This window comes from Cygnus olor, chromosome 19 (assembly GCF_009769625.2).
Source record: "Cygnus olor isolate bCygOlo1 chromosome 19, bCygOlo1.pri.v2, whole genome shotgun sequence".
Taxonomy (NCBI): domain Eukaryota; kingdom Metazoa; phylum Chordata; class Aves; order Anseriformes; family Anatidae; genus Cygnus; species Cygnus olor.
In genome coordinates this window covers 6273918-6297660 of record NC_049187.1, presented here as the reverse complement: position 1 = coordinate 6297660, position 23743 = coordinate 6273918, and the positions used below count along the sequence as shown (strand labels likewise).

General features: G+C 60.2%; 1 protein-coding gene and 2 long non-coding RNA genes across 4 annotated transcripts; 2 read left to right on the top strand and 1 right to left on the bottom strand.

Moving 5' to 3' along the window:
* PRRX2 (paired related homeobox 2) lies at nt 1-20667 on the bottom strand. Of its 2 annotated transcripts, none has more exons than XM_040531566.1 (4): nt 20400-20667; nt 3338-3522; nt 3026-3204; nt 1-2499 (listed from the first exon to the last, which is right to left on the bottom strand). In XM_040531566.1, exons 1-4 carry the CDS (start codon nt 20641-20643, stop codon nt 2382-2384), a joined length of 726 nt encoding a protein of 241 aa, XP_040387500.1. In that variant the 5' UTR covers nt 20644-20667; the 3' UTR covers nt 1-2381. The 2 variants fall into 2 exon arrangements, with proteins under 2 accessions (XP_040387500.1, XP_040387499.1); XM_040531565.1 differs by having other exon boundaries at nt 1-2517; nt 20400-20665.
* Nucleotides 8716-11143, top strand: LOC121057407. Its single transcript, XR_005813780.1, has 2 exons — nt 8716-10538; nt 10805-11143. It is a non-coding gene; the product is annotated as an uncharacterized LOC121057407 (long non-coding RNA).
* Nucleotides 14958-18327, top strand: LOC121057408. Its single transcript, XR_005813781.1, has 2 exons — nt 14958-16221; nt 18008-18327. It is a non-coding gene; the product is annotated as an uncharacterized LOC121057408 (long non-coding RNA).
* Nucleotides 20668-23743: the final 3076 nt, after the last annotated feature.

Sequence of the window (23743 nt, the reverse complement as noted above, 5' to 3'; positions counted from 1 at the left end):
TACTCAGTAAAATATTTATTCCTCCATTATTTCACAAGAGTTGTTTTTACAAAAACCTTACAAAAAATTTCCAAAAACACAGACATGCAAAAAAAAAAAAATTAAAAATCCACCGTGGATCTTGTTACAAGTAATTGAAATGTACAAATAGAAAGGGAGAGAGCAAGCTCAGGTTACACTAATCCCTCCGTCCTGATATCCCTCCGTGGGTGCAATTTGCGTCTCGTCTCGGTGAGCCTTCGACGCTGACTGACAATCCGTGATAAGCTGCCAAGAGCGTGGCGAAGGAGGGGCCCGAAGATTAGGAACGAATGTTTTCAAATATATATATACATATAGATATTTAGTGAAGAAATATTTATTCCCTGCTTTTTTTAGGTTTACAGAAACGGCATCTGCAAACTATTAGATGGGTTTATTTTCATTAATGCTCGCAAAGAGGCAGCGACATTTATATCCCTGTGGTTTCATCTCGTATGACTGGAAAAAGAGCCCCGTGTTTTCCATGGGAATGGGACCCCCCTCGCCCCCCTGCCCCAGAGTTGTTCCTGGGGGGGGGGGGGGATTGCTCTACGGGGAACCTGCCCCACCCCGGCAGCTCTACAAGGTCCCTGCGGTGTCTCGCTGTGGCAATCCAGGGAGCTGTGTCCTTCCCACTGAGCACAGGGGAGAAAAGAAGGACTAGGGGTCCAGGTTGGGCATTTGGGGTGGCTGTACCCCCATTGGGGTGAACTGTACCTCCAGGAGGGGTGGGCAGTGTTGGTTGTGCCCCCGCCGGCTGCAGAGCATAAGGCAGGGAGGTTGGAGCAGGTTAGGGGCCAGGCTTGCCCCCAGCTTGGCTGCCGTGGGGGTTCCATGCACTGGGTGAAGCCCCCGGGCAGGCACCACCTGGGGTGTCCCCGAGGTCCTGGTGTCACAGCTGGGAACCATGCAGGGCTGCAGCCAGAGCCCTGGGGAAAGAGGGACAGGATGCTCTCGGGTGGGCATGCGAGGGGTTTGGGTGCTTTTGGCCTTGGCTTTGCGCACTGGTGGGTGCTTATCTCAGTGATCCCTGCCTTCACCCTGGGTTCTGCTGCTGTATTTCAATGGTAATCTCTTGAGGTCCCTTCCAACCCCTGTGATTCTGAGATTTGTCCACTCGGTATTTGCTCCACCGGCCTGGCTGGGTGAAGTCCTTCTGCAGAGGCAGGGCTGGTGCCTTCTCCACCCGTCCAACCTGGCGCTGGGCTGCTGCTCCTTGCAGAGGGTTCCGTGGCCTCCCGAGGACACTGTCCCTGGGCTCCAACCTCCACCACCCCACCACTGGCTCGTCCTGCATCGCTGCAACGTAGGTGTTGGAGGCCTGGGGTGAGGCTGCCTCTCCCGGGCCCGCTTTGCAAAACGGAGCCCCCTCGTTTGGCTGCGTGCTGGGGTGGGGCGAGGGGGAAACCATTTCCTTTCGGCACAAACACAAAAATGCCCCATGGAGCCTCCGGCCGCGGGCTCCGCGGCACATCTGCAGAGCTGCCGCCGGGGAGGCTGTGCCTCCGGAAGACGAAGCCGGCTCTGCCGTTGGCACGAAGCGCCGGGAGCCGCCTACTCAACTGAAACCAACAGCTTTTTCCAATTTTCTCTTTCCCTGGGACGGTTCAATGACCTGGGGCTCTGCAGGATTGCTGGCAAACCCACGGCCGTGGGGCGGTGGTGCCTGGCCAGGGTGCGGCGATGTCCCCCCACAGCTCGAGGGCTCCCGGTGAGGATTTTGGGATGCTCCAACCCCACTCACTCCTCTGGGGAGGGGCAGAGCCCGGTGGCACAGGCACTGGGAAAGAACCTTTGGCTTGCAAAAGTCTCTGCCGAGCCCCACGGCTGGCGATGCACAAGGAGGCGAAGGCACGGGTCGGCTTCGGCCGCACGGGCAAGTGCCGCGGGTGGCAGCCCAGCACAAAGGGGGGGCCCTAAAGATCGGTCTCACACAGCTTCATGATCCTCCCGGCGCTGCGTGCCGGCCCTGCGGGAGGAGAAGACCCAATAACTCTTTGGCTCTCCAGGCAAGATACCCAAATTGGTCAAATCCAAAAGTCCAAGATCCTTCCATGTTTGGAAGCAAATTCTTGTTCGCTTGGCAAGTCTGTTTGTCCTCGAAGAGCGTGCGGGGGGTATGTGTGTGTATATATAGCCTTTATTATAAGGGTGTGCGGAAAAGCAAGTTTCTAACCAAGTTTGCTCCATATGTGGCTATAATTATGTGCCACTTCGGACTGGGACTTGACTCTACCTTCAAAAGGGAAGAGGAGAGGAGAGGAGAGGTGCTGAGCCGTCGGGTGGGCGGCGGGGTCGTGCCGGCCGGTGCAGGACCCCACGCTGCGTCCTGGATGAGGCCACGGGGGGGTTTCCCCCGGTCAGTTCACGGTCGGCACCTGATTCTGATGGAGGCTGAACTCTTTGGCTTTGAGGCGCAGGCTAGCAATGCTGTTGGCCATGTTCACCCCTTGGGTGGGCGTCGCGGTCCCGCTGGAGCTGTAGGACGGCACAGTGCTGCAGGGGGAGCGGGGAGGAATGAGGCACAGCCGAGGAGCCCCCGCGCCCTGTCAGCTTCCCAGCCCTCATCGGCTGCTCCCTCTTAGGCATCTCCCACAAGAGCAGTCAAGGCTCTTTGGCATTTTTATGTGGCTGGACGCATGTGGGAACCCCTCGAAGTATGTGCCAGGAGGCCCTGCCTCTGGCTTTTGGAGAGCTGGGAACCAAAGGGACCCGCTCCACCCCCTGTGCCGAGATGTGGGAAGGGTCAGCGCGAGGCCAGGAGGGCCTCTCGTGGGGACCAGGCCCCCCCAGCCCCAAAACACATGGAGGCCGCTCTGCATGGGGCAGAGGATGTGCAGCCAGGGCTGGTGTGGGTTCCCAGAACAAACCTGGGTGAGCTCCTGCCCCTAGCTCCTTTGGCCCCTGCAAAGCTCCCCGTGTCCTCGGCAGCAGCACGGGGCTGCCGCGGAGGTGGGGACGGTCCCTGCCCCGGTGCCCTGTCCTTGTCGGTGCCTGCACCCACCTGTACGGGGAGGTGCTGGTCCAGGAGAGGTACTCAGGGCTGAGCGCCGTGGGCCGCGGTGCCATGGGCTGCTCGATGGCGGCTTCTTGGCTGTAGGACTTGAGGAGCGACGCTGACCTGTTGGCCAGCATCGCCCTCTCGTTACGGCGGAACTTGGCCCTCCGGTTCTGAAACCAGACCTGCATGGGGAAGGGGAGGCATTAGTGGGATCCTGGGGATATCCCCGGTGTCCCTCCCACCGCCCAGACCCTGGTGGTGTGTGGGGGAGGAAGGCAGAGGGGTTCTTCTTCTGCCTCACAAACCTGCGCTCACCTGGACCCTCGCCTCGCTGAGGTTCACCCTCCTGGCCAGCTCCTCCCGCACGAAGGCGTCGGGGTAGTGCGTCCTCTCAAAGACTCTCTCCAGAGCCTGGAGCTGGCTGCTGTTGAATGTGGTGCGGTTCCTCCTCTGCTTCTTCTTCCTCTTGGCCGCCCCGCGGCTCGGGCTCAGGCTTTCGCCTGGGGGGGACATCGCAGAAGAGGCCCCTTGAGATCCCACAGACCCCACCAGGCTCCTCCGTGCGGAGCTGCTCAGGACCAGCCCCGATCCCCTGGGCATGTGTGATGGCCACATGCACACAACCCCGCAGCCTCCACGAGAATCCAAGCCTATTTCGGGACCTGCTGGAGTTTGGTGTCCTCATGCCTGGCTAAATCCCTCTGGGGTCTGATTTCTGCTGCCAGCCTCCAGAGACTCCCGTGGGGCAGCGCTCGTCCTGAACCCAGACCTCAGAGGTGTCCTGGGCTCGGCCCTTCCTAAACCTTCCTAAACCGAGGTTCAGCACCAACACCTCTCCAAGCTCTGGGGCTCAGCTCCCACCTCCAGCAGCCTCCGGAGCTCCATTGGAGCAACACCATCCCGCAGCCAAAACCTCAATGCTCCCCAAACCTCATCCGTGCAGCCAGGGAGAAACACAACAGCATCCCTTGGGGCTCAGCTCCCCCCGTGTTTGTTTCAGCCTCCGCTGGCTCGTGGAAGCATGGAGCAGAGGGTGTAGCTTCATTTCTCCCTATTGATCTTGGGCTTTCCGCCAGGCCAGGATTAATCTCCTCTTTGTCACTAGATCCTCAGGTTTAGGCAAGTTTGTGAAGAGCTTTTTCTGATACCCAGCCTGCTGCCTGCAAAGGCTTCATGGGAAACGCGTCGTGCTGCTGATCTTCCTTACGGAGGTACTGGGTAATTATTTTTTCCATTAATAAAGCATCTGGATCCAATCTGTACCTACTGGTGGGAAAGTATTTGGGAATTATTTGAAATGTTAATAGTTTTATGGCATCGCTCTGATTCATAGCAGGGTTATATTCGGGTTTTCTGTTCTGTATCAGTGCAGAGGCCACGATGGCAGGAATTACTGCTCCCTGTCTGTGCTGAAGAAACAAATACTTGCTAATAAGCTATCCTGATACTTATTAAATAGACGTGCAGCGTTTTCAGACGATACATGAGCAAGTAACAAAATCTACTCGAAGGGATCTTAACTCTCCTGCTTCAAGACACCACCGAGCTGTTGAGCAGGAGGAAACTACATGTTCCAAGATCTTAGGGCCAAAAAACCCTTCTTGGCCCTTAATTCTGAATAGCTCAAGCTGTGAAACCTCTGCCAGCAAGCTCTCCACCAAGCCCCTCGGGTCCCTTTGTGCATCACGCTCGGGGGCAGCCAGCCCTGAAACACGAATGGCTTGGGGGGATGCGGCAGAGCAGGAGGGGCTGCAGGTTGGTTATTTCTATTGCTGGCCATGGCCTGGAAGGAGCAGGTCAATTTTCCAGTGCTTGGCCACACGAGGACCAGAGGCAGGGTCTGGGAGTACCAGGGATGCCTCCGGCACCATGACCCACGGGGGGAACAAGCAGGAGGCGCAGGGACACGGCACCGTACCCAGTCCCTGGGCACACGCAGGGATGCTGCAACATTTTGGTCATGATGGGGCCAAGCTGCTGGGACCGTGGGGAAGAAAAAGCATCCTGGGGCTGGAGGGGATGGCCAGGAGGACAAGCAGCTCCGTCCAACCCCCGTGGCATTGCTTCAGCCACCGTCTCTTATCATGCTCCGGGTGTGTTTGGACCTTGGTTGACCATGCGCTGGGCTGGGAGCTGCCCGTGCCGCTGTAGGTGGGATGTGGGCTTCTTGGTAGGGCAAAGACGTTGTGGTCGGTGTCGTGCTGGTGATACGTGTGGGTTTGGGGCCCTTCTTCTGCCTGGGAGAATGCAGGCTGCCCCTTGCTGCGGTTGGCGTAAAGGCTCACAAATAAAATTCCCCAGATTCCCTCCAGCCCTTGTTTCTGCCGCTTCAAATGTTCTGCCAGTCTCTGCTTTCCAGTTGCCCCTTTTAGTTAAACTCCTTTTTTGGTCCTGTTTTCCTTCAGCGAGCTAACGAGCCGCTGGATTAAAATACATGGAGTCCGGCCGTGGTTGTCCCTGAGTTTTCTGGGAGCTTGGGACCGAATCGGGGCCATGGGCTGGGAAGGACATGCAGGACGGAGCGGGCGAGCGGCTCCTGCTTGTGGGTTGTGCTCACTTTGGAGGCTCCTGGAGAAGTGTGGGACCAGGGTTTGGGTCAGAAAGTGCTGTCCCCCGCTGCCCCCGCCCAGCTGGCTCCAGGCAATGGTTTCAACAGACCGCTATTAAATGTATAAATAAAATTTATGAACCCCATTTGATTTCCTCCCGGTTAAAATTCTGGCTATAGGACTTTTCCATAAGCGATGGCTGCTCTCGCCCATCCTGAATTGGAAAAAAAAAATGAAAAAGGAGGAGAAGGGCTTGCTTAAATTGACTCTCACAGCATGCAGAGCTGGGATGGATCGCTCCTATAAGGGACACCTTCATAGCCTGAGTCAGCTTCATGAAAACGAGCACCACAAAGCACCCAGGGAGCACAGATGGGGTCAGGGTGGGTCCTGTCCCCATGTCACTGCCACCATGAAGCACAAAGACCCGCTGCCACCCCGTCGCCAGCCAGAGGGAATCAGATTTAACCAAATTCACCAAAACCCTCATGGCAGAATCAGAAAACCTTTCTGCACTCAGATGAGTTTCCAAGAATAAGAGTCGCAATAGCCCGAAGTCAAAAACAGCTCGATGCTGAATTTCTTTTGCCCCCGAAGCCTCGACTGGGGAGGCTGGGGGGAGGTTTTGGTGAAAGCTGAGCCTCCGCATTTGTCACTTGTAACCTGGGGGGGCTGCCAGCAGCGTGGCTGGGGCTTTGGTTGATTGTCCAAGCCGGAGGTCAGAGGGGACCTCTGGGAACCCCCCCCTCGCCTCGGTGTATTTACCTTCCACTGATTACAATTTCCGCTGAAGGGGGAAAAAAAAAGCACGGGGAAGGGGGGAAAACAGGGGAATAACGTTACCGCCCAGCAAAGGATGGCACTGGGGAGGGCGGAGGGGGGCTCAGCATCTCACACAGCCCCATGGCTCACGGCACGACACGTCCCAATGGGGCCAAGCCCCGGGTCTGCTGGCACAGGCGTCCCCAGAATCACTTCGGGACCCCCAGTGGTGCCCCAAAGCGCGCTGACGAGGGCAGGAGCCCTGCCAGGACCGCGTGCTGCTGGAGAACGGCCCCGCCGCAGGGGAAGGGGGGAGCGCGCGGTCGTGGCCCATTTGCAGAAGCAGTGGCCCCAGCACTGCTGGGTCAGAGCCGTGTTGGTTTAGCTGAGCACGGAGCAAGCCTGCTTTTCCGCCTCTTGCCCTTTTCCCCCGTGCTTCGACTCGTTTTCTGCAGAAACGACGTGCCGGGCTGCAGGAGCCCTAAACCAGCAGACATCAAGGGCTATAAATTGGTGATTCGTGCTGGATTTCCATCCAGGCTCCAGCTTGGATTTAGGACCGTGGGGCTGTCCCCAGCTCCAGGCCAGTGCTGGCCTCGCGGGGATGCTCGCAGCATCCTCCCCACCCTCCGGACGGATTTCGGTGCTCCCTCTCCTCCCATGCTTTCCATTTTCCATCGCAGCACCGACCCCGAGCCCCGGCCCGGCCACAGTTGTCTGCCGTTAAATTATTTCACACGTTCCATTTATTTGCAAGGCATTTGCCAAGGACCTTTTAAGCCTTAAATTCCACCCCCCACCCCCCAGCCAGATGATCAAATCTGCCGTACCATTTACTTTCCTGCTCCTCCTGGAACAGCATTTTTTTTTCTTTCTTTCTTCTTCTTGGGTACAATTTAAGGGTTGAAATAGCCTGGAGGGAATTAGCTGTAAATTCTTCCTAAGACAAATAAATTCAGCCCTCTAAGTTTCTACGTTTTTCAAACTGTTGAGAGACGTTTTAGGTTTGTTTTACTTGAAATAATGATCGCGGCATATCTGACCCTCAGGCTGCGGCCGGCTCTAACCAAATAAATAGCTTTTATTAATTAAGGTTTATCCTTAACAAATAAAACCCCAATTTGATCTCGGCCGGCTGAATTAGCAAAAATAAACAACTGGTTCTCCGGGCACTTGATGTGGATTTAACAAATTAACGCTGGGCCTTCATCAGGGAAGCCGCAGGGTGGTGGAGGCCTTTTACAGCCAAGAAATCCTTTGGAAAAACAATGTCTTTCGTTTCTCCCATGGTCTCTCTCTCGGTAAACATGTGGACTGCCTTCATCCCTTTATATACTCAGGGGAAGCGAGGAGGCTCCAGCGATGACGTCCGTGCGCGGCCGGTTAACTTGTTCCTCGCAGCCCCGTAATCGGGGAGGAAGCGCTGCCCTTGGGGTCGTGCCGGGTGGCGTGAGCAGAGCTCCCTGCTCCGGGAATTTCTCCCCCTGGGGGTTTCCCCCCCCTGCTCCGGATCCTTTTTTTCCCGTAACTTGCAGCCGAGCTGCCCGAAGCAGCTGGGGACATTGGGTCTGTGCTCTGAACGGAGCTGGGTGAAGGATGGGGGCACGGAGAGGGGTCTGTCCCCCTCCATGGGAAGCAGGAGGCACAGGGCTGGTGGCAGAAGCGACGCTGGGAAGCACCCCCCTCCGATCTCCCCAAATCATCTCCAAAAGCCCAGGGAAGGTGAGGAGCAGCTGGAAGCTCCCGCAGAGAAACCCTTGGGGCCACCAGCCCCAGGGTGCCAGCTCCCAGCTTTGCTCAGGATGATGCAGCATTGCCCAAACCCACCCCAGGACCACCCCATGGGCATGGGGACGGGGTGTCCCGGGGCTGCCAGCCCCACTCCGAGCTCTCGGGGCGTCCTGGGGCTGCCAGCCCTCCTCTGGGCTCTCCTGCTGTCAACACAGGGCTCCAGTCCCTGCCCTATCCCACCGCCTCTCCCTGCGCCTCCAGAGCAGCCCCAGCTCCCCCAAAACCCCAGCAAAGCCTCAGCCTCAGGGGGAGGCCAGGGAGACCTGGGGGGGTCCAAATGTGCTGAGTCCGAAGGAAACTTTCCCGGCTCAAGTGGCCTACATGAAAAATTTAAGAGAGGGGCAAGTCTCAGCTACCGGAGAAACATTACAGCGAAATGTTTCCGAGGATGTTTCACCTCATTAATTGTGAAAAAACTGAAACGCTGACACGTTTTTACAGGCTGCCAGTTTTGCTGGGGGAAAAGTGTCTCCGTTAAAAAGGAGCAGAGAAAGCCTGTACCAAGAAAGAGGCCAAGGCTGTCCCGGGAGGGTCTTAGCCTCTGCTCACTGACAGGCAGCAGCCGGCTGTTTTATGGTTATGGAGCTGCCGCCGCACCAGCCAGCAGCCACCCAGCGCCGCAGACGCCCGGTTTTCGGCAGGGTCCTGCCCGCCGGTGCTGCGGGGAACCCGGGGAAGGTTCTGGGGAAAGGGCAGCAGGACCTCGTCCTGTATCCCCGCGGGGATGTGCCCGGCCTGCGCTCAAAACCCTCCGTCGGCTGCTTTGTGTCACCAAAGCCATGATCACCTCGGTTTCGGCCCATCCTTATCTTCACACCTCATGGGACCGTGAGGGTTATGGGGTGTGGGGGCCAGAATGAAGCTGGAAAGGAGCAGCCCAGTCCCATGGGATGCCGCGTCTCATAGGGACGGTCTGAGCCCCGCAGCAGCCACGCTTGCAGCTCGGAGTCAGCTCTCCAGAAAAGGCGGTGATTTTTCTGCTGCAAACCCAAGCGCCCCGGAGGAACGAGATCGGGAGATGTCACAGTGAGGAGGGGACAAGGAGACAGGCAGTGGAGCAGCCAGGAGATGACCTGGATGCTGTGATTTGGGGAGGACACCCTGAAAGACGAAGCCTGTGATTTCCTCCAGCTCTCCACCAGAGCAATCCCTGGCCGCTCGGTGGATTGCCTCGGGGACAAGGGCCTGGTCCTGCCCTTCCCTTCCCCAGAACAACCCCAGTGGGGACACAAAACTCCCCAGGCAGGGCCGCAAGGCTCCGGTGATGGGTGGCACCAGCCCTGGGCACCGACCTCATGCATCCCTCGGGCTCCCTTGGGCGCACACAAAAAATTCCCTCCTGTGCCCACGGTCAGCCCGGCCTCGCGGAGGCTTTCAGGAGCAGAGGAGGCAGCCACAGCACCCGACCCAACGGCTGTGCCATCTCCAACCATCACCTCCCTCGTGCCAGGTCCCCGTGGGGACGGAGCGGAGCTGGTGTCCCCGTTGGTGGCAGGAGCTGCGCGGCCGGGGCCGGGCGCTTTCTGCGCACCGAGGGGTTTTCATTTGGCCTCCAGGCTGCTCTGGGCGTGCCTCGCTTGCACAACTCGCCCGAGCTGCTGGCTGCTACCAGAACACAGCACCCGGTAAATAAATAAGCACTCATCCTGCACCCCGCTTTCCCCGGTGGCACGGAGAGAGCTCAGAGACTCAGGGGGATCAGGGCTCCTGGCAGCAATGGGGCTGGGGGCACACGGAGCCCTAAAAAAACTCCTCGGTGCCATTCCCGCTGTGGGACGTCCCTTGAAAATGCCCCAAATGGGTCAAAAGGCAGATATGGAGGCTATAAGGACGCGGTGTGTGTGGTGGGGCTGTGCCCGAGGATGCTTGCAGAGCATGCACCGGACGGGGGGGCTCCTCGGGGGGGATGCTCGTGGCCGGAGCTGCGCCACGGTGGGTTCATGGTGCTGAGCCAGGCCAAGTGCTGAGCAGCACAGAAGCAGCGGGGGACCGGGATTTTTTAATTTTGTTCTCCCGCAAAACTGCCAGCCCCCGCGGCGGGGGCCTGCGGGCCAACAAAAGGCGCTGGCTCTGCCCCAGCCACCGGTGGGGAGCCTCCCCGGCCAGGAGGCATTCACGGGGGGGGGGCAGAATTTTGCCTTCATCTGCCAGCCAGGAGAGCTACTTGTGGTGGGAAGAGCCCAGCACCGGGTCTGTGCTGAGCCCCGGGCTGCTGCATCGCCCTGCCAAGGGGCCCCCCGGGCACCCACCCGGGGCGCAGCCTCTCGGCTTCACCAGCGCCGCCGGTGCCGTGCAGGAAAATAGCTGAGCGCGGGGCCTGGCAGCGCCGTGATGGCTAACAGATGTGGGAGCGGGCTGCTACGGTGTGTGAGAAATCAAGGACCGAGGGAGGAGAAAGCTGCAGAAATGGAGAGGTTTGGGACAGCCCCGGGGGACTTTGGGGTCCGTCCCAGGGTGGGCAGAGGGGACAGGCACTGCAGGATGGGATGGGATGGGATGGGATGGGATGGGATGGGATGGGATGGGATGGGATGGGATGGGATGGGATGGGATGGGACGGACAGTGCTATGACTGATGATACTGGGATGGACGATACTGGGATGGACGACACTGGGACAGACCCCATCATCCTGCACTAAGGCTTATGGGGCCGGATGCTGCTTCCCTCCCATCCCACAGGCACAACCACTTTCAGACCCACTTGGTGCATCCAGAACCGTGACCCCGCAGCTCCCCCGCTGCAGCCACAGAGGTGCTAACATCGCTCGCCTGCCGTACCAGGTTACGCATTCTCCCAGCAGGGCACTGGGCATGTGTAGCTAATTAACGCTAACGAGACTCATGCAGCACCAACCCGGGCAGCAGCACCCGCCTGCGACTGCGAAGCCCCACTGAAAACTCTGCTCTGACTACAAAGTGGTTTTCCCCGGGTGGGGCACGGGTGCCCTGCCCGTCCCAGCATGGATAGCGCCCGGGGAGTTTTGCACGGTGCTTAGAAAATAAAAATAATCAGCGATGGCTGCGTAGCAGGAACACTATGTAGGGGGCTGGCTCCCAGCCAGAGCCCCCTGGCATGGCAATCACAGCCTTCCTCTCCACCCCCAGCAAAAAAAAAAAGGAAAAAAAAAAAAAAAAAAGGTGGTTTCTTGAAATTTAATAAGCAAAAACCCGTAGCAAGCCAGCCCCAATGGCATCTGGCACTGAAACCCAACACCAGCCCTCCAGGTTAGAGCGCAGACCTAATTGCATTAGGGTCATTGCCAAGATGGGGGGAAGAGGGCGTGCATGGACCGGGGGGGACGGCGCAAACCCCACGGGACCCCCCCTCAGGCCAGCTCTGGGCACAGGGACCGGCCCCTGGCACCCGTCTGCCTCTCTCCTCGTTTCTGAGGCCAGCTGGGGGCTGAGATGCCACCGAGCGCCCGTGTCATCAGCAAGCACCGACACCAGCACCTGCCAAAACCCACCCTGCAGCCCATGGCCATGGGTCACGGTGCCAGGACAGGGCCACTGGCATGTCTGGGTGGGCGAGGGCTGGGCACAAGGTGCCATTGGGGACCCCGTCCCCCCCCCCGGCTCCGAGGAGCACCCCGTGGGCGCCTGCACACGCATTCATCCTGGAAACCCTCACCAGCCAGCAGAATTGCTGTCCTTCGGTCTGGTTTTCATTTGAGGTCGGTGGCCTCTCGCCAAATTTATTGTAAAACATTCATTTTAATAAGTGGCTCGTATCTTTTTTCTTTTTTTTTTTTTTTTCTTTTTTCTAAACCCAGCCCGTTTAACCGTTTCCAGGTTAACGCGCAGGATCCTGGATCAGGATCCCGGGGGCAGGTGCTGGCTGCGGGATGATGCTGGGGGGGGCTCGGAGGTGTTGGGGTAGGGGGGCTGCTTCGGGGTCCTGCTCTGCAAAGCGTGGCAGAGCCGAGACCCTCGCGTTCATCACACCAGCGCCGTCCCCTCTGGCTCCCTGGGGAGCCCAAGCACCTTCTTGCCGTGCTTGGGACCCCAAAACCCATCCAGGAGCGCTGTGGGGGACACATTGGGGCTGCTGTTTGGGGTCCTGGGGCACCATTCAGCAACCTCTGGGTTCTCTTCTATGAATCTCGTTAAAACATACAACCTGATGGGTATCCTGGTGGTGTCGGAGCCAACGCGCACCGAGGGGACAGTGCCTGGTAGTTCAGTTTTGACACTTGTTTTAGGTTTCATAAACCTCTAATACTAATAGAAATGCTGCAGTGTCTTTTAATTTAAACGAAAACAGTTATTTTTTTAATTTAGGAATCCCCCTGAGGTATTTACAACCCCCAAATTACAGACATGTGGCCGGCCGAGGCTGCGAAAGTGAAATCGGGGAGGAGGGAGCATCCCACGGCCACGGCTGTGCAGGGCTCGGGGCGCGATGCGGGGCTCCCCCATCGCCAATCCCCCTGATTTGGGGTGCAATGGGACGCACCCGCATCAATGCTCACCAATCTCTGGCACAAAGGGGCTGCACTGTGATGTTCCTGTCCCTCTTGCAGCGCCTGCACGGCTCGGGGTTCAGTGCAATTCCCCCACGGTGGCCCTGCAGTGTCCTGCATGACTTGGGGTACAACACAGTCCCCCTGCACGACTCGGGGTGCAATGCAGCCCCCCCCATACCACTGCCATGCCCTGCACAGCTCAGGGAGCAAGGTAACCCCCCCATCAACCTCCTGCACAGCTCAGGGGGCAGTGCAACCCGCTCGCAAACACTGCCATGCCCTGTATAGCTTGGGGTTGTGATGCCACCCCCCAAAAAATGCCATGGTCTGTACAGCTTGGGGTGTGAAGCCACCCCCAAAAAAAACGCCGTGACCTGTGCAGCTTGGGGTATGATGCCACCCCCCAAAAATGTCATGGTTCTTTATAGCTCAGGGTGTGATGCCACCCCCTAAAAACCACCATGCTCTGTACAGCTCAGGGTGCAATGCACCCCCCCCCCCCCCCAAAGAGCCATGTTCCGTACAGCTTGGGGTGTGATGCCACCCCCCCCAAAATACCACCGTGCTCTGTAGATCTCATGGTGCAACGCACCCCACAACACTGCCATGCCCTGTGCAGCTTGGGGTTGCGATGCCACCCCCAAAAAACCACCATGATCTGTACAACTCGGGATGCGATGCCACCCCCTAAAACCCACTATGCGCCGTAGATCTCACGTTGCAATTCACCCCCCCCAACACTGCCATGCCCCACACATCTCAGGGTGCAATTCCACCCCCCGTTAACACCCCCCAGGCCCCGGGGAGCAGCCTACACCTCGGCGAGGCACCACCACGGCCGCGATGCCCCCGCTCCAGCTTTGTCCCGCGGGTGCTTCCCCCCCCGGGGCCGGGCTCTGCCCCCTCCCCTGCGCCCCGCTTGCGCCAGCGCTGCCATGTGCTCCCCGGCGCTCCCCCGGCTCCCCTGCCATGTGCACTCCAGTTTCCTTGCGTGTGAAGCCTGCAGCCTCTCAGATTCAGTGGCTGGAAAGGATGGCGCCTCCACACATCTGGTTCAATGCGAGAGCCTGGCGCCTGGCTTAGCCACAGTCTCCATTCAGAGACACACAGACTTTAATAGACTCATACAATTCTTCCTGATCTATCACTGCAGCCGCAGCTGAAAAGCTGCTTTATTATATGCGCTCCAAAGGGGGAAGAGGAGGGAAGGGGAGGGGGCCGGCGGCTGGCGCTGCCGCTCTCTGAAGGCTCCGGAGCCCCCCGGCGGCTTCGTTCCCGCTCCCCCAGCCCGCCCGCTGTCCCCCCAGCCCCGGGGGCAGGAGCAGCACGGCGGCCTCGTTAGGTCCCCTGCTTAATTAGCGCCTGCCCGGGGAGCTGCTGTTTGCAGCCCGGTGCCAGGCACAGCCCCGTCCCCAATAAGGACCCTGCTTGTCCCCCTGGTGTCCCCAGAGGTGTCCCCTGCCCCAGGATGGGACGATCTCGCCAGCCCCTCCAGAGCCAGCGTCCCCTTTATCCCCCACCCCACCCGGGGACACACAGGAGGGTCCTGTCCCCCGCAGCATCCCCCGGTCCCTGTGCCGGGGGTGGTCCCTGGGGGCAGCGAGGGATGCTGACGGTTTCGGTACACCGTGGGAAGGTCGCCCGCGTCCACGCGTCCCTTGGGCTGGGAATGCCTCGAGGGCGAGGGTTTTTTTAACAAATTCTCAGAAATTTGGGGGTGTCCAGTGAAAAAACAACCCAGTTCTGAAGCACGGCAGTAAGCGGGTGATAGATCTCGCCCTGAAAGCCCAAGGCAGTCCCTTCCCAGCAGGAGGGCTGGCTGTCCCCATCCTCCCTGGTCATCGCTGGCCCCACACAGGGGATGGTTGCCCCTGGCCACCGATGCCCGGAGCTTGTTCCCTCTTCCCTGCTGCATTTTCCAGCTGGGATAAAACCGATCCGTGTTCGCCCTGAGCTAAACCCATCTCCATTCCCAGCTCAGCCCCCGACCCTGGCATTTTACAGGATGCTCCGGGCTTCCCCCGTGGCACAGGGATGCTGTCCCAGCCCCGCCACCCCCCGCAGGATAAATCCTTCCAGCTGCTGCTCCTGCTGAGCACGCCGCGGGCAGGGACACGGTGCCAGCCCGGGGGACGCCCAGGCTCTGCCAGCCCCGAGCCATCAGGGGCTTAACCGCAGCAAAGCACCCGGACCCCATCCTGCCTCCAACCCCGTCCTTTCGGCTCAATTATTTCACAGCCCCTGGGGGGGGGGAGGAATTACCCATTGCCGGAGGAAAGCAGCCCTGGGAAAGGGGGCGATCGCCCCGCTCCCTGGGAGAGAGGAAGGGTTTCTAACCAGGCAGCCTCAAAGCCCTAAATCATTTCATCAGCCTCCCAGCTACAGACACACGCCCAGGCTCTCTTAAAATGCTGATTCGTTGAAATTCGCCCATCTTGGCCGTGCGGAGCCGAAAATTTCATATTTTTCCTGTGAATCAGCCCCATTCCCTGAAATAACAGCCCAAAAAGAGAGGGGAAATAGTCTTGCACTGAGCTGTTCCTGGTCATGCTAGACATAACAGCCCGGGGGGGCGGGCAAGGTGTCCCCGTGCCCTGGCTCCCCCTGGGCTGGACACGGCGGCACCGGGCACCCGGAGGTGCTGGGGGGGCTCCCGATAGAGCAGGGCAAGGCCCCGTGTCCCCAAAGCACGCAGGACCCCACTGTCCCCTCCGGACCCCGCCAAGAAAAGGTTTTCACCCCCTTTCCTTGCTGGAAAGAAGGTGGGAAGGAGCATCCCCTACGGCGGTGCCACTGAAAACCCGGCTCGCTGGGGACGCAGAGGGGAGAAAAATCACAACAACGGGGGGAAAAGGGGAATTTCCAGGCACTTGGTTTAGGATTTTTTCTCTTCTCCCCATGGCAGTGGCTCCCTCTCCCCCGGCACTGATGCGAGCAGCCCCACAGAGCCGTGCAAACGCTGCACGACACGTGCTGGTATTTCTTCAGCGGGAAGGGCTGCGAGCGCACAGCACCACTGCCTGGGGCTGCAGGTCCCCGAGCTGCAAGGTGTGCACATTGGGAGGGGGTCCTGGAGCCCAGGTGAGGGCGTTCAGCCCATTTGTGGGCAAATCTCACCCAAATTGGGGCCCAGGTGCCACCAGTCTGTAAGGGCTTGAAAGCAGCCCGGGGCTGCAAGCATCCTCCCAGCGCGCAGGAGGAGGGTGATGGTGAGCTCGTGGCACCCTTGGGGGCTGGAGGAGGATGGGGAAGCAGGGAGCAGTGGTACCGGGGTACCCACGCCAGAAACCCCATTTGTAGCTGGGGTTTCTCCTTGCCCACACCTGGCAGGGGTTTGTGCTCTTTTGGGGTGGTTTGCAGGGTTTCTGGATGCACAAGACCTGGGGACCTGTCCCACCGCGCCTGTGGAACCACCAGGCGGGATGGGGGGGGTCCCGTGGCAGTAATGTGGGGTGACCATTTGGGGAGGGGGTGTCTGGCTGTAGGGTCTGTGCTGCAGGCTGGGGGTTAGGGCCAAGGTGGGTCCTCCCCATTATTTCTTTGACTGGGACGTGCTCGGATCCCATCTGCGAAGTCGACCATGATTAATTGGCAGTTAATCAACCTGCACGATGGATGCTGCACCTCTGGGTGAGTGCTGGGCTTGGGCACCCAGCCTGGCTGTGCTGCCCCCCCCCTCCCAGCTCCACAGACAGCACCCCTGCGTGGACACAACCCCCTTGCCTTGGGGTTTGCATCTCTCCCTGCAGGGCAGGAGATGTCCCCACATCCTGGGGACAGCGATGGTGGCACACAGCCCCTGGACACCACGGCCACGTGAGTTTTGCTCCTGTCCCAGCCCAGTGTGCCGCCCGTGCTGGCTGTGCTGGCCTTACAAGGACCGAGGCAGCTCGCCTCCCCCGGCCCCCCCGGCGGGTGCCACCCTTCCCAGCTCTGTGCAGGGACAGTCCCCAAAAGGGCCCTGCAGGAGGCTCGCGGCTCCTGTGCAGGCTCAAAGGGGGGTGAAACGGGGTGCTGACACCCCCAGCCCCTGCTGAGCATCTGCAGACATCAGCCAGAAGCCCCCCGGGGGAGGCGCAGGGGAAATTTCAGTAATTTTAGGGCTGAGATTTGCAGGTCCCTAGGGGCCTGTACTCCCCTGTGCCAGGCTCAGGGGTTGGCCACGAGTTAATGATGCTGTCCCTAATTGCAGCCCAGTATGTGCACACACACCCCAGGGAAGGCAGCTCCCAGGGCCTCACGGGCACAAACCAACTCTTTTCCAGCAGCTGAGGTGTCCCTGAGCTGTGCCCCCGCCTGGTGGGGACAAGCAGCGTTTGGGAAGGCAGGACAGGCACGGCACAAACGTGTTTTGTGAACTAGGACCCCGGGAAATTTTGGGGCTGCTTGGGACAACTGGCCAGCGTTTGACCCCAAAAGAGAGTCCCTTGCTGTGTCTTGCTGTCACCAAGCCCCTGCTTCACCTCTCCTTTTTCTTCTGTCCTTGTTTGTGTAATTAAAGCTGATTTGCTGTAACATCCATCACCCTAACCCCTTCTGCCCCTTTGGGTGCAGCCTCTCCTCGCTTCATTGCGGGACCAAGGGCAATTCTTCCACCCCATTTCCCAACAAGGGGATGGGGCGAGGAAGGGTCTGGACCTGCTGGTGGGGTGCCTGGGGCGGCCACCTGGCCCCGTCCCATCGCACGCTCCCATCTCACCGCTGGGACTAGCCAAAATATCACGTCGGGCAAGCAACGGGCACCTTTTCCCCCACCCAACCCCATCCTTGGGGATGCCCCCATGGGGCCGCAGCCCCTCCCCGAGCCCATCACGCCGGTGGCTCACACCCAGCTCCCAGCCAGCCCCAGAAGCGTCCGCTGGAGCCAGTGCCCGACCCTCTCCCATCCGCAGGCAGCACCAAAAGGCCGCTCATTGTTTGAAAAGCCATCAGTCAGGGCCTGCTGGCTAAAATTACCCTCCTGCTTTATCATCTTGAGAACATTAAGGGCTGTTGTTAACAGATGTTTCGCGTTACACATTATTTGTTAGTCTAATGAAAGGAGGTGAACAAGCTTTCAAGACCTCAGAAGTTGTGCGGAAGGTTTTTGCCGGGAGGCTGCTGCGCCGCTCCGGGGGAGGACGGGACGGGGACGGGACGAGTCCTCGCTGCCCCCCGTGGCATTTCCTCTGCCGCTGTCCTGCCTGGCTTGTGGGATTTCTGCCTCTTATCTTTTGGGAGAAACGTGTTGCACGGCTGATATCTGCGCCCGGCCCTCGGCAAAGATGCGCTGGGTGCCCTCGGGGCTGGTTTGGGGCAGCGGCTGAGCAGCCCAGGAACCCAGGTATAGGGCTGCGGGACTTGGGGTGCTGAGGGAGGGCAAGGAGGGCCCAAATCTTCCTCATCAAAGCATGAAACCTGCCTCAATATTTTCCAGCATCCACAGGCCATGGTGAGCCCTGCACGGAGGAGGGGGGGCGCCCGCAGCAGGTTTGGGGCCACCCTTTCTACAGCCCAGCAGCGCAATGACCCCAATAACCACTGCCCGGCCAGACACAGAGCCGCAGCCTGCGGGGACACAGTCAGATACGGGGCCGTTTGCACTGACATTAACCTGCTGCCACCAACCCGTGGGGCTCCAAACCTGCACCCGGTAGGAGGGAAAAAAAAAAAAAGTGATGGCGAAGATGAAGACGAGAGAAGACGCCAGGAGCCTGTTTCGCTTTAGGGTGACAATAAAAGCTAGCGCTACCAGGAGAAGTTCCTCTGCTGTCATCACGCTGATGCCAAAAGCATCGCAGATGCGTAGCGAGATCTGATGCTCGCAAGGGCAGGGCGTTTGCGTGGGGTTTGGTGTTTCCCCATCCCGACTTCGGAAAGTGCATCCCAGATCCGGCAGTGTCAGTGGTAATGGTCCCACACGGCAGTGTGTTCACGCACAGGGGTTTTCTCTCTCCGTTTCCTTGCTCGTCTTCCTGCTGCTTTCAGCTCCCGTCGCTCAGGTATTTCCCTTTCCAGGTGGGATCGTGGGGAGAAAGGTTTCCATTCCCGCACGCGCTGCTGGTGCATCCTAGATGCCGATGGTGTCTTTGTCCCCGTGCCTTTGCAGAAGCAGGTGCCAACGGGAAGCATCCCCCTGGTCCAGGTGGTGCCAGGATCAGTGTGCCAAAACCCACGGGGCCTCTGCCCCAGGAAGAATGGGCTTTTAGGGTAAAAAATGGGCTGGTGAGGATCAGCCAGCCCCCTCGGCTCTCTCTCTGGTACTTGCATCACCCCTGGTCCCCGCTGAGCCCCTTTGGGGTATGCTGGGATTTCAGCAGTGCGGTAATTTCTCTGCCCTTCTGCAAATAGCCCCCTGAGATGAGTTGCTGCTGCGGGACAGGATGGGTGTCTGAAAGTTGTGCCCACCCCGTGCTGCCTGCAGGCCCCCCGTATGATCCCATCACCGGGCGAAAGCTCCCACACGGTCCCAAAGGCAATGTGAGAAGCACAAACAAACCCCCCGGGGAAGGGGAAGGAGGACGGAAAACACCACCAAAAGTACCTGAAACCATCCCAAAAAGCAGCACCCAGCCCTCAGCACCGTGAGCAGAGCGCAGGGCGGGGGGCTCCAGGGGCTCTCCCTGCAGAGGAAGGAGGTTGTGCAGGGAATAAAGAAGGATGCTTCTGCCCCAAGGCGCACACAAGGAGGGGGCACGGGGTGCACCCTGCTCCCATCAGGACCCCTCACTGCAGCTCTGGGGGGGCTGAGCCCCCTTCCCCTGGCCAGGCACGGGTCAGGCCCTGGGCAGGGCGCAGAACAAGCTGGGGGTACCCGAGCCCAGCCTGGCAGCAGGTTTTGGGGCTGCGCCTCCACCCCGAGCTCCCCAACCCCTTCTCCTTTCCACCACCCCAAGGGGACTCCGGGGGGGCTTCCAGGTACCCCAGGAGCGGGGCTGTGCAGCGGGGACGGGGCCAATCCTGCTCGCTCCAGAGCCGGGCTGCGCCCGGGCGGAGCGGGTTTGTCCCGGTACAAGCGCTCCTCCCGCTCGGACAAGACGAGACCCGGGGTACCGAGAGGTTTCCCGGCCCCAGCATCCCGGGGCAGGATGAGACCCGCTCCGGGGGCTGCGCTCCGGGGGCTGCGCTCCGGGGGCTGCACCGGCTCCCACCGGCTCCCACCTCTTGGCCCGGGGGGGGAGCGCACGGACAAAGGCCGGTCCCGGGGCCGGTCCCCCCACTCCCCCCGGGGCCGCCTCTGCTCCAGGGGTGCAGAAACCGACCCGGGGAGCCCCGGGAGGAGGGGGGCGCAGCCTCGCAGCCCCGGCAAGCACCGGGAGGGAGTTCGGCACCGGCCCGCAGCCGGCACGCCCGGTGGCGGCGGTGTCCCCAAGCCCCCGGCACGGTGTCCCCGGCCGGTGCCGTGCCCGTGTCCCCCCCCCCCCCGAGCTCCGGTGCCCGGTGCCTCCCCTCCCGGCGCGGTGTCCCCCTGTCCCCGGTGTCCCTGTCCCCCTGCCCCCGGGCTCTGTGTCCCCCTGTCCCAGCCGTCGGGGACTTTCGGGGCGGCGGCGGCTCCTCTCCCACCGGCATCCCGGAGCCCCCCCCGGTCGCCCACCCCTCCGACGGCCCCCCCCCAGCCTCCCCCCGCCACATCCTCGTCCCCCATCCCGCCCCCCCACCCCGTCCTCGGGGGGACCCCGAACCCCTTTTTCCCCCGTGCTCGGCGCTGCCCACGGGCCGTAACCCGGACCGGGGCGGGGGGGGCAAAGGGGTGCGGGGGGGTCACCCCAACCCCAGGGCTGTCGGGTTTGGGGGGGGGGGGGGGGACAACCCGGGGCGGCGGCACTCACCGTCCTGGGGCGCTGCTTCGCTGCCGCTGCTGCCTCCCGACGGCTCCGGCATCGCCTTGCCGCCCCCGGCGGGTGGGGGGCCGGCGGGGGGGGTCCCGTTCATGCCGGCCGCCACCTCCTCCAGGTCGAGGAGGTGGCTCACGCTGAAGTTTTTCCGGCCCTGGGGGTTTTCGGGAGGCTCCGGACCGCGCACGGTGCCGGGGGCGAACGGCTTGTCCATGGCGAAGGCTGGCGCCGAGTCCATGGCTCCCACCCCCAGCCCACCCCGAGGTGCCGGGCCGCTCCCCGGCCCCTTCCCCTTCTCCACCCCCCCCCCCCCCCCCCCCTTCAAATAAATAATAATTAAAAAAAAAGAAAATAATAATAATTTTAAAAAAAAGGCAAAAAAAAAAAAAATAAATCCCGGCTGCCCTGCGAGTCCGGCTCCCTCCCCAGCCCCTGTTCCGCCTTGTGCTGACGTCTGGGGAAAAAAACCACGCTCCCAGCCCAAACTTTTTTCCCCTGCTCTTTGCTCTGGAGCTGTTCAAACAAACGCCCCTGCTCCGAGCCGAGCGGGGCGGCCCCTCGCCCCTCGCCCCTCGCCCCTCGCCCCTCGCCCCCCGGGCCGGCGACCTGCCCCCAGCCAGGGGCCGAGCACCGGCGGCAGCCCGGGCGGGGAGCCCGGGGGGGGGGTTTGAGGGGGGGGGGGGGGGCAGAGACCCGCTATCCCCCCTTTGCCCCCCCCTGCGAGCCCCCCCGGCCCCTCTCTAAGTGCTTCTATCAACAAGTGGAAGCGGCCGCGCTCCGTGGGGAGGGATGCGGGGGGGGCTGCGCTACCCCGACCCCAAACGGGGCTGGAGGGAGAGGTGACCCGCGGGTGACAGGGGGACACGGCCCCCCCCCATCCACCTCCAGCCCCCCCCCCCACCCCCCCAAGCCCCAACAACCCCGGAGCAAGGTCACCTCTCCTGGGAAAAGCCTGGCTCTCTCGCCTTAATGAGATAATTACGTCCTGCACCACAGTTAAAAACTCATAGGCTGCTTCCCTTGGGGCTTCGAAAGAAACCTCCCTAATGAAAACCAGCCGCCGGGAGAGGAAAAAGGAGTTTTTCCCCTCTTTAAAAATCCAATCCCGCTAGGGGTATATGTGTGTAGACAGAGGAGGAGATGGGGGAGAAGGGGGCAGAGCTGGGGGGGCTTGGGGCTGGGGGGCGATGGGCAGCCGGGGGCTGCGGGAGCACGCGGACGGTGCTGGGCGCACGGGGGCTTCGAGGCGAAATGGGGCGAGCTCGGGTGCTGGAGCCCAGCTCTGAGCTCCCAAGCAGCCCTCCCAGCAGCATCCCGGGGAGGCGAGCCCCTGGCTGAGTTATTTTAACATTTGTCGCAAGCTTTTTCCTTGCGCTCCCTCTCCCCTTCAAGTCGGAGGCGTGCGGATTTCGAAGCGAGCCAGCGCTGCCAAATCTGATCTCCCTGACGGGGAAGCAGCTTCCCAGAGCTCCGCAGATTGGAAGGGGTGTAGCTGAAGGCATGATTTTGGCTCTCCGAGTCCGCGGGGGGCTCCCGCAGTGTGCAAAAACGAGCCAGCCCGGCCTCCCCGCCCCCCTCCTGCTTTTTGGGGGCTGTTTTACTGGCCCGATCTGCTGGCCCTGGGGTTGCTTTACAGGCCGGAGTCAGCTCCGGATCCCCATCCTCCCCCTGGCCGTGTAAACCCGGGGGTGGTGTCACACCGGTTCTGCCGTGCCACCCGGCACGGCACGGGGCACACGGGTGGCACGCGTCGCCGTCAGCCCTCCGGGCAGCTCCGTGCCTTGGGGGGCGATGTGCCACGTGCTGGGGCCGTGTGAGGAGCCAGCACAGCCCCTCCTTGGCCCGATATCCACATTATTCCGCTTTTATTCCCCGCGGTGGCTTCGAGGACATGCTGTCCCCAGGATGGGGGGGGACAGCCCGGGCCCTGCGGATGGCGGCGGCCCCTTGGAGCTCGGCGTCCCGGTGGCGATGCGCCCCGCTCCGTCGGGGTTTTGGGGGGTTATTCGGGGGCCTGGGGGGCTTGGGGTTTGTTGGGGTGGGAGGGGGCAGCCCCGGGCACTGCCGCCCTGCCTCCTCGCTCAGGGCCAGAGCTCGTTCTGGAAGCGTCTGGCTTTTCCAGGGGAGACGCCTTTCGCTCAGCCCCTGGCATTAGATAATTAAATGGGGGGAATAATCGTCAGCGAAACCCCCTCAGCTTCTCACTTCCTCGGGCCCTGTGATTGCCGATTTTTTTTTGGGTGAAATATGACCTTTTTTATGATCAAAGGGGATCGGAGTTCCAAAGGAAAGTGAAAAAAAAAAAAAAAAAAGAGGGCAAGCATTTTCTTTTTCCCAATCCTAGCGGTCTGGTAAAGTTTCTTTAGACATGCAAAGATTTACACACCTTTCTGCAGGGTGCCTTAAATTACCCTCCGACTCTTTACACATTTCCATGAGCAGAGCAAGAACAGTAAGTCATTGAGAAATTAACTGGCCTTTCAGTAATATCCCCTGTCGGCCTTTCAGAAGGAGAATGTCTAATGACTTTTTTGAAGTAGAGGTCAGGGTTTGCTTTTTTTAAATAAAACAATCTGTATTAATGCAATTTCCTTTTTAGCTCTAGGATTTGCCTTTTTTTTTTTTTTTTAAGCATCTTTTTTTTTTCAACTCCGCCAGCCACACAAGGCATCTAAAGCTAGACCCATTTGTCTGAAACCCACTCTCCTGTCGTTCCCCAAGCCTCTCGTGCGAGATCTTCTCTCTTTTTTTTTTTTTTTTTTTTTTTTGAAAAATGCATTTTAAGTGATTAAAACTGGACCTCGGAACTGGCAAGGTGGCTCTCAGCTGTGCTGAGCAAAGCATGTTTGGGGGAAACGGAGCCAAGCACGTTTGCTTTGCCTAAACCCGAGCGGGGCGGGCGCTCCGACACCGAGTGGAGCTGCGGGGACCAAAGCGGCACCGGAGCTGCAGGGAGCTCAGCCTGCCTTAGGGTGCCTTAAAAAAAAAAAAAAAAAAAAAAGGACAATTTGGGTTCATCTCGATTTGTGTCCTTCTAGGGGATTCCTGGTGCTCCTGAGCCACCTCCCGTGGCTGTGCCGTGCTGGGTGGGAGTGCCGCGGGCACCGGTGCTGGCGGTGCACTCAGAGCTCCCGTCGGTACCGAGATGCTCGTTCTCCTTGATATTCCCCAAATCTTGCCCTTTGTATATTATTCTGCAAAGAAACTGGGCTGGGGTGCCCACATCCCCAGGGGAGGGAGGTTTCTGGTTATGGAGCTGCTCCTCTGCCCCGTAACAAGGAGGACGCACGGGATGGAGGCAGGGGGCTGACGGTGCCCGGCCAGGACACGGTGAGGGT